The 10,410-nt window shown below is 43.8% G+C and overlaps 1 protein-coding gene across 1 annotated transcript; it reads left to right on the forward strand.

Annotated features, from left to right (window-relative positions):
• The first annotated feature begins 1,276 nt into the window (after positions 1 to 1,276).
• On the forward strand, positions 1,277 to 2,747 carry LOC110904586 (pyridoxal 5'-phosphate synthase-like subunit PDX1.2). The gene has a single exon (XM_022150427.2). It carries the CDS (start codon positions 1,623 to 1,625, stop codon positions 2,544 to 2,546), a length of 924 nt encoding a protein of 307 aa, XP_022006119.1. The 5' UTR covers positions 1,277 to 1,622; the 3' UTR covers positions 2,547 to 2,747.
• Positions 2,748 to 10,410: the final 7,663 nt, after the last annotated feature.

A 10,410-nucleotide genomic window follows, 5' to 3' on the forward strand; every position in this document is an offset into this window, starting at 1 on the left:
ATATTTCTAAATGTTACACTACCAACCCTCAAGTTAGGTTTATTGACCCTTATAACCCATTCCATATTTTATAAACTTTCTTTAGGTTTTAAATACAATTACCATAACTAATTATATAATACTTTTAAGTGTTAGAGCGTCCTATTTTATAAGTTATGGGATGTTACATCAAGTGTCACGCTGTATGACAAAATATTAGAGAAAGTAAAATAGAAGATAATGATATATGAGCCATGAAACTTATAATTAAAAAATATTGGGTGGATCTTTTATTGCACTCAAATATTGCCTTTCTAGTGAAGCATCAACAACATAATTCAACAAATTCAACAAATTATGTCTAGGAATCTGTAGTTTGCCAAACTTGAATGTTGATTACGATTATTATTAGTATTAGAAGTGTCTTATACAATGATTATTCATTTCAATTCATACCTGATAAGGCCGTTATCAACATCGTCCAAACCAATTTTATGACCACAATTGGCTATACGAACTTAGTAAGGGTGTTAATATTCACACACCCCTTTCCAATGTTGTAAAAATTGCGATTAGTCGGGTATTAATCGCTAATCGGCCAGTAACTGAGTATTTTTTTGGTAATCGGTCCATTAATCGGTAGTCGGCTCTAGTTGGACCTAATCGGCTCTAGTCGGACCTAGTTGGCCGTCAAAAATCGGCTATTCCGGACAGATTCCGGCCAAAAACCTGTAAATTCCGGTCGGTTTCCATGTGAATTCTAGCAATTAATCTTATATACTTAAAAAAATGAGTTGAGGAAGGGTTAAAATCCGTCTACTTAAAATATTTACCTATAAAAATGTGTATATGTATATATAAAACCGAAAATTACATATAAAAATCTTAATCCGATTAATCAGATTAATCTTCGCTAGTGGTGGAAGGCTTACATTTCTCTTGTGAGATGCTGGTTCAACTCCCACTTGGTGCATAGTGAGGCACTGGTGGGCAATGATAGAAGATCCAGGGAAACTTGGGTTTGATTCTTGAGCCAAACGGTTTTACCGGTAATTTAACCGTTATGCCTACAAACAGGTAGGTTACCGGTTTTTCCCTGAATTGGTGATGGACTAGGGTTACTTTCGGAGCATTCCGCTTAGTCCAGTAAGTGTCCCAAGAGTTCTCAGCATTGATTCTGTTGGCAGTTAAAAAAAAGATTAAGACAACCTTTTTATTAATAATTTTTGTCACAATTTAGAACCCATTTCAACGTGTTAGTTTGATCACACCTTCTATTTTCGGCAACACACAGGTCACGGTTATACGCACATTATATACGACCCGTGTGGAATCAGTCAAATCCCCTTTCTACATTTTCCGTGCAACAAGCCACCGACGAAACTTACAGAAACTTCTCGATCCCTCACCGGAATTTCTTTTCTTACCTATAAATCTTCCCGATCCACACAGTTTCATTCAGACATTTCATCAAACACCTTCCAAATATCTACTTCACTCGCACATTTCATCAAAGTTCCACTCACACATTTCATCAAACACCTTGCAGGTATACATAAATCATCTCGATCTACACAATTCCACCAAATCAGACTGTTTAAACCGCTCTAGTTCAGTCAGACATTTCATAAAACACCTTGCAGATGGCCGACGAAAGTGCAGTAACCGTGTACGGCAACACCGCCATAACCGATCCAAGCAAAAACAACAACAAAAACAACTTCTCAGTAAAAGTCGGTTTAGCTCAAATGCTCCGCGGCGGAGCAATCATTGAAGTCACAACCGTTGACCAAGCGAAGATCGCTGAATCCGCCGGAGCTTGTTGCGTCATCGTATCCGAACCGTCCGGATCCGGAATCCAACGGATGCTCGATCCGGCAGTTGTTAAACAGATCCAACGGTCAGTTAACGTTCCGGTGATGGCGAAGGCTCGCGTAGGACATTTCGTTGAAGCGCAGATTCTCGAAGCGGTTGGCGTTGATTACATCGATGAAAACGAGCTTGATTCGGTTGCAGATGAAGATCACTTCATCAACAAGCATAATTTTCAAATTCCGTTTGTGTGCGGTTGCGGTAGCTTGGGGGAGGGGTTACGCCGAGTTCGAGAAGGCGCGGCGATGATACGAACGCAAGGCGATCGGTCCGGTTCTGGAAACATTGCTGAGACGGTTAAACATGTGAGAGATGTGATGGGGAAAATTAGGGTTTTGACAAATATGGATGAGGATGAAGTGTTTACGTTTGCGAAAGAGTTAGGCGCGCCTTATGATATTCTGGCGCAGACGAAACAGATGGGGAGGCTTCCGGTTGTGCATTTCGCTTCGGGTGGGATTGTGACGCCTGCGGATGCGGCACTTATGATGCAGTTGGGGTGTGATGGTGTGTTTGTTGGATCTGAGGTGTTTAATTCGGTTGATCCGTATAAGAGTGTTAGGGCGATCGTGCAGGCGGTTAGGAATTATAATGATGCGCATATTTTGGCGAAAGTTAGTAGCGGGTTGAATGATGTGGTTGCGAGTAGCTCCGAGGTGGCTGATGTGATGACTAGCTTTAATCTTGATCCTTAATCTTGATGAGAACAATGTTGGAATAATTCATCATATGATTTCATTGAGTGTGTTATGTTGTATGGAAGTGATAGTATAGTTTTGGTTTAAAGGGAGATAATAACATGATCTCTAGATGGAGACACTGAGTTGTATACTTGTACTGATCTTTCATTGATGAAAATGGGAATTTGAATAAGCTTTGATGCTTTGTTTTTTGGATTTGTTACATAATGATCACCATGAACTACTGAAGTAGCAAGTAATTATGTGGTGCAAGAATGATGGTTTCTTTTTGATTAATCAATTAAGATGGTCACATATTGAGATGTATGAAAGTGAACATCTGATTGTTGAAGTAGTAGTTTTGACTTACTTTTGTTGCTTTGATGCAATCTGATTTTTAATTTTCTTTGTTGCCTGGTTACCCTATGTACTTTTGTTGTATACATACAATTTTACCATACCACCATTTGAAGAACCAAAAAACCGTATTTAGGCCGGAGCCTGTAAACGAGGATTTGGATCTTGTCAAGGGTTGAGAAAGGTTCCTGCAAAACAGAAAACCGTTAGGCTCGCCGCAGAGATGGGAGGGCCCCTCTGCGACCACCCTCCGGCTTGGTAGAGAGAGAAAGTAGAGAGAGAAAATAAGGACGAAGGTTCAGAGAAATCGTACTTGGATTTGTACTTGAAAGGGTATTTATAGTAGTCAACTGAGATGACATCATCCGTCTAGACGCACTTGAATGGAGGCTCGTCTTCGGAGGTTTTTGATACGGAACGGACATGTTTTAGATGTCCGTCCAAGTGGAGTCCGATTTGTCTCAAGGATCATGTCCGGCTTCGGACATGTATCTTCAAGTCCCCTAGTTTGGGGAGTCTTTTGTAAAGACTTGGCAAACTATTATTTCAAGCTTTTTGTCTTGCTCAGATGACGTGTCGCTGCGGGAGTGGTCTTGAATTGGTTACGTGGCGTATTTTGAATGGTGTGGGTGACCTTCATTATCTGGACCGTCAGTCACCTACAAGTGACGGTAACGGAACCCACGTTGGGAATCGTGGGAAGCGACGGTTGACGTGATAGGTCCCAACCGACTTACTTTTTCTATAAATTTGATTTTTACCACTTCATTTTTACCTTTTTTCCTCTCTTTTTCCATCTTCTCTGCTGTTATCCTCTCTAATATTTTCTTCTTCTTCAAAGAAAAAGGTGCGTCCTTGTTCCTTTTTACTTTTTACAGTTATGGCTCCGGGTAAGGAAAATCTTTCGGAAAGCGTGAGTGTGCTTACCCAACGTCAGTTGGATAAGTTCATTAGAGATTATAGGATTCCCTTAGATCTTCATTCGGTCCTCCCTTCCAGTACGGAAGCCATATATCCATTCCGTCAAGGGAAGTTTCCCTTTTACACTCGTGTCTGTAACTTTGCCAACTATAGGGTTCCTTTTTCCCGTTTCTTGATTAGGGTTTTACAATTTTTTAGGGTTCATGTTTGTCAGGTTAACCCATTTGGCCTTAGCCGTATTAACCATTTTGAGATTTCTTGTCGAGCCCTTGATCAGAAACCGGATTTAAACGTTTTCTGATATTTTTATGAGTTTATCTCGGCCGGAGACTGGTACACTTTTGCACACCGGAAAAATGTCCCTTATCCGTCCTCTAACGAACGGTCTAGTTTGAAAAACTGGAAAGATAATTTCTTTTGGTTAGACGACCGTTGTCTTCCGGAGGACATGAGGTGGCGTTTCAAAGACCAGTCTATGTCCTTTGATCTTGACGAAAACTTTGTGTTTAACGAGAGTTTAGGCCGTGCCTTGGTTGAGCATCAGTCCCCTATTTGTCCTCTTCCCGAGCATTTCCTTTGGTTAGGTCGAGTTAGTTTTTCATGGGCCCGGGGGGATAAGGATTGGCCGATTATTCGCCGGAAGAGTGACCGTAAGTTTCGGCTCTTTATATCCCCTTCGGCACCCTTACTTAATTGTTTTGCTAACTCTCTATTTGTTTTGGAAATGTAGGTGCCGCAATGTCGCTTCTTGATGCTCTAAAAGTTCCGAGCATGGACGCTTTTGATTTTGATTTCGAGCAGCAGGAGGATGTTCCGTTAATGAAACAGGTGGCACCCTCGGCTCATCCAATCCGCGGCCAGACTGGTCCGAACGTAACCGCGTCATCTGCTGCTGAGGCGACTTCTTCTGTTCCTAAGAGTCCGTCCGAACAAGCTGCTATCAAAACTGTTTCCCTTGCTCCGGTATCTTCAAAGGAGGCTGGTGGTTCATCCGGATCTCAAACTGGCCGGAAGTCCATCCTTGATGACGTGGACGACGATCTGGAGATTCGCGGTTTGGACGAGGCCCTTCTATCTCGGCCTTCGTCTCTAAAAAGCAAAGGTGTTGAGCTGGGTGCGGACTTAATGATTCGTTCCCGCAAGAGGAAGAATGAAACGGTTCAGATACGCTCCAGTGATCCTCTCCCAATGCCAAAGTTGAAGAAGACAAAGGGGGGTTCTTATTCCGAAGGTAATATAATGGACGAGCTAGATGAACACCTAACCGGAGGTAAGTTTTCGAGGGAGGAGGCAGCATTAGCTCGTAACAAGCCGGCTCCTGCTTATTCAGGTGGTTTTGTTCCTGACAGTGAAGTGGAGAGCATGGAGGTGGAGAATCCGGTGGGTACAGATAAGGGCAAAGCCCATAGTGAACCGAAGGTGGTAACTTTTTCAGGTACGCACTTGGGATCATCTTTGGGTCCGGACTGTTTTTTGGATGATGAGGAAGATCAAGTGTTTTCGCTTCCCTCATCTTGGTTCGGACCTGAGTTGATGTCCTTTTTTCGATATGCAGATTTGTTTTCGGATGATATGGAGATTGACCCAGTGATTGCTGAGGAAAAATTCATTCCTGAATGGGACACCCGGAACAAAGATACAGTGATGGATACTTTAACTGCTAGGACTTTGCTTTTCAATATAAACACTCCGATAGACCACGTCAGAAGCCGAAAGATGAAAAATCCGGATCTGGGAGCTGCGGTTTTGACTAACCAGGCTCAATCGAATATTTTCGTGACGGAGCTTTATCGTAGGTGGGTTGAGGCGGAATCTGTGCGGGAGAGTTTGGAGAAAGAAGTTCGTTCGTTGAAACACAAAGTTCAGAGGAGTCCGGAAGTGGACAAGAAGATAGCTCAGTTGACTCAAGATCTTCGAACTCAGCAGGAGAAGGTCAATTCTTTGACTGCTCAGAAGCAGTCGTCCCAAGCGGCTGCTGCCGCCGCAGCCGAAGACAGAGATAAGATCTCTTCGGAGTTCAAAGTGTTTTCTGAATCGATGAAACAGAAAGATGAAGAGCATAAGACGGTTTTGGCTAAGATGGAGGAAGCTCTCAACAAGGCTCGTCTTGCTTATGAGAGCATGATAGCTGGTACGTCTGTCTTTCTGCTTTACTTAGCTTTTTCTTTCCCTGTTTTTCTAACATTTTCCCCAGAGCGTGATGCGCTTAAATCAGGGGAAGCTGATTTAAAAGATCAAATTGAGGAGATGAAGGCGGAGAATGCTTCTCTGAGAACAAGAGTGGACGATCTTTGCGAGACAAAAGTTTGGATGCTTTCGGAGGGAGCCCAGCTTTTAGCAAAGAATATCCACAAGGGTAAAGAGATGACCGCCGCCGTGGCTGGAGTCAGTAATGCAATGAGTGCGGTGGGCATCACTTCAGGTCTGCATTCCGGTTATGTTCATGCCCTGCAGAAAAAGACCCCTTTCAAGGAGGTTCCGTTATTGAATCGCAATGCCTCGGAGGAACTTAAGGCAGCGGTCGCTTGCTTTGATACTCTCAAGTTTCCGGTGATTGAAGATCTTCCGAAGCTTGGCGACGCGCCTCTTAGTGAGATCAAGAAAGTTCTTCGTTTTGCTAATGCTGATTCTTCGGATGAGTAAGGTGGACATGCCCGGCTCCTTGGGGTGTGCACCTTGGAAGTTTTTTAGTTAGTCCGGACAATATCCTTATTTTGAATAGTGAATACAATCGGTAGCTTGGCAGGTGCCTTACTGTGATTTGTAATGATGTTTTTACTTTTGACAATTATCCTTTCGTGAATGGTATCGATATTTGTTCCGGTCATTTATATCCGGATTATTTTGATGTAACTATTTTTGTACATGCGTCCATGCTTTGATGTGTACATTTTGAATTTTTAGAACATTCTTTGTTAAATGCGGATCCGTTTTGTGTTTTGTTAAGGATAATTTTGAGGAAAATACGAACGAAGCCAGTTCGTCCTTTCCCTTTAGGGTTGGACCCCTGAGTTCGGCCGGTGATTATTTATAAGTTGCAACTTTTGTTGATAGAAAAATTCATAACATTCTATTTTTGGGCTCGGAGTTAAATTTTTCCGATAAGTACGCAGTAAAAACATGTTAAACAATCCGCAGGTACATCCCTCTGCGGTTCTTGTAATATAATTTGTGCGGGCAAAAACATCCGCTTTACAAAGAAATTTAAAAGGTGACGGAGCTCATAGCTTCCGTTTTACAATTATTTGCTTGGAAACAGACTTCTAAAGATAACATTTCTTTAGGTGTACTCCGTTCCAAGTACGTGGAACGGAGGTTCCATCCATTTTGCTTAAAGTGTACGCGCCGTCTTTTCCAGCCGTTTTGATCTGGTAGGGTCCTTCCCACTTGGGGGCTAACTTCCCCGTTCCTTCAGTTAGGCTTGCTTCATTGTTCCGCATTACATACTCTCCGACCTTGAACCGGGTTTCTTTTATCTTAGAGTTGTAGTGTCTTTCCAACTCTTTTTTATACTTGGCCTCCCGGATCGCTGCGAGTTCTCTTCTTTCTTCGATTAAATCAAGATTTAGACGGAGTTCTCGCTCGTTCTCTTGCTGGCTCTGTTGTATGCGGGGTGTGGGGATCCCTACTTCTGCGGGTATGACAGCTTCGGTGCCGTATGTCAAGCTGAAAGGAGTTTCTTTGTTGCTTGTTTTAGGCATGGTCCGATGCGCCCATAGGACATGTGGGAGCTCATCTGCCCATGAGACGCCTTCCTTCCCCAGGCGTTTTTTGATGCCTTCCACAATGCTGCGGTTGGCTCTCTCTACTTGGCCGTTGGCCTGGGGATGGGAAACCGAAGCGAAGCTCTACTCAATGTGCATTCTTTGACACCATGTTTTGAATGGTTTTTCCGCAAATTGTTTTCCGTTGTCACTTACTATACAAAAAGGCATTCCGAATCTGCACACAATGTTTTCCCATGCAAACCTTAGCACTTGGTCTCATGTGATCGTCCGAAGGGGTTTGGCTTCGACCCATTTTGTGAAGTAGTCGATAGCAACCAACAGGAATCTTACTCCTCCGGTGGAGATAAGGAAAGGACCTACAATGTCAATTCCCCATTTCTGGAACGGCCAAGCCGAGGTTACAGGAACGAGGTTGTTTTTGGCGCGGTAGCTGATGGGAGCGTGACGCTGGCAGTCTTCACATGATTGGAGCTCGTTAACCGCGCTTTGATGCATACCCGGCCAGAAATATCCGGCATTCATGATTTTTGCTATAACCATTCTTGGTCCGGCATGGATGCCGCATATTCCCCAATGGATTTCCCTTATAACGTAACTAGCTTCCTCTGGTGTCAAACATTTGAGGAGCGGACCTAAAAAGGTCTTTCGGTAGAGTTGCCCATCATGAATCTGATACTGCAGCGCTTTCACTTTTAGCTTCCGAGCCTGAGCTTTGTCTTCTAGGAGCGTCCCATTTTTTAAATAATCCACAATTGGTGTCATCCAAGAGTTTTCAAGCGTGGAAACTGACATGACTGACTTTGTCTGTTGGATGGCCGGGACTTGCAGGGTTTCGACCAGAACCTCTTTTGACAGATGACAAAATGCTACAGATGCAAGTTTGCTCAAGGCATCGGCCTTTTTGTTTTTGCTCCGCGGTATGTGTACTATTTTGCAAGAATCAAAGGAGGAGATTAAACTGTTGACCTGCTGCAGATACCGCACCATATTCTCCTCTCGCGCTTCGTACTCGCCGCTGACTTGATTGGCTACCAACAATGAATCAACATGCGCTAATACAGAGGTTGCACCAGCTTTGGCTGCAGTTTGGAGGCCTGCAAGGAGAGCCTCATATTCTGCTTCATTGTTTGAAGTTTTAAATTCGAAGCGTAAAGCATAGGTATACTCTATTCCTTCCGGATCTATCAGGATCAATCCTGCGCCCGACCCTTCTTTACTGGAGGCCCCATCGGTGTATAGGTTCCATACCTTTGGCAAGGCGGGTTTTTCCTTGGTGCTTTCTCCAGTTGGGACTTCTGTGAGGAAATCTGCTACTGCCTGGCCTTTTACTGGCCCTCTGGTGCGATAGGTGATATCGAAGGCGCTGAGCTCTATTGCCCATTTGGTGAGACGTCCGGAGACCTCGGGCTTCCTGAGAATTTGCTGGATCTGTAGGTCGGTCTGTACTTCTATATTGAAGGCTTGAAAGTATCTTCGGAGTCGCCTAGAAGCATGTACCAGAGCGAGTGCCAACTTTTCAATCATCGGGTACCGAGTCTCGTAATCTTTCAAGATGCATCTTACATAATAGACCGGGACTTGTGCTTGATTCCGATGTACTACGAGTACCGCACTTATCGCAAAGTGGGAAGCAGAAAGATATACCGTGACGGTTTCTCCGGTAATTGGGGCTGTTAGGGTGGGCAAGGATCCGAGGCAGACTTTCAGCTCCTGAAATGCCGAATCGGCTTCTGATGTCCACTCTATTTGGCCTTTTTCCGTTCGTTTTTTCAACACATTCATGAAAGGTACAGAGCGATCTGCCGCTTTTGAAACGAAACGATGAAGGGCAACGAGCTTTCCATTCAAAGACTGAATTTCTATGACGGTTTCGGGGGGCTGCATAGAGACTACTGCTTTGATTTTGTCAGGATGTGCCTGAATTCCAGACTGGGTTATCCATACACCGAGAAACTTTCCTTCTTCTAACCCAAAAGAGCATTTTTTGGGATTGAGTTTGAGGTTGACACTCCGAAGCCTGGTAAAAGTTTCGAGTATATCATCTATCATGTCGTCTTCGGCCCGGCTTTTTATGACCAGGTCATCAACATAGATCTCTAGATTTCTTCCGATCTGGTCTTTAAACGCTTTATCCATTAGCCTCTGGTATGTGGCTCCGGCGTTTTTTAAGCCGAATGGCATTTTAGTATAACAAAAGAGACCCTCGTTTGTTACAAATGCGGTCTTGTCTTCGTCCTCCGAAGCCATCTGAATTTGATGGTAACCTTTATACGCATCTAGGAAGCATTTAAGACGGAAACTAGAGAGGGAGTCGATCTTTAAATCTATCTCTGGCAAGGGATAGCAGTCCTTTGGGCATGCATTGTTCAGATCGGAAAAATCGACACACATCCTCCAGGTTTTGTCCTTCTTTGTTACCATTATTGGGCTGGAGACCCATGTTTGATACCGCACTTCCCTTATTATACCAGCGCTCAGCAGCTTCCGCACGTCTTCGGAGATGGCCTTATTACGAGCTGGGGCCATGTTTCTCTTTCTTTGAGCCACCGGTTTTGTTGAATGTGACACCTTTAATTTATGTTCGGCCAAACATCGAGGAACTCCAACCATGTCGGAAGTTTGCCAGGCGAATACGTCGAGCGAATTGGACAGTAACTTCCACAACTTCTGACCTCACCCGACCTGCAGGTTTTATCAGTTGATACCGATCCAAACTGGTACTTATTGGTTTGGATTATATCTCTTATAAACAGGTTTCAATCCCTACTGGTCTGAGATAGAATTGACCGAAACCGAATTGGTTTGGCCCAAAATGTGGTTTTTGCATTAGGGCTGTCTAAAAAGTTCGTGGCTTGGAGTTTGCTCGGATTTAG

The sequence above is a fragment of the Helianthus annuus genome, chromosome 12, assembly GCF_002127325.2.
Source record: "Helianthus annuus cultivar XRQ/B chromosome 12, HanXRQr2.0-SUNRISE, whole genome shotgun sequence".
Classification (NCBI taxonomy): Eukaryota; Viridiplantae; Streptophyta; class Magnoliopsida; order Asterales; family Asteraceae; genus Helianthus; species Helianthus annuus.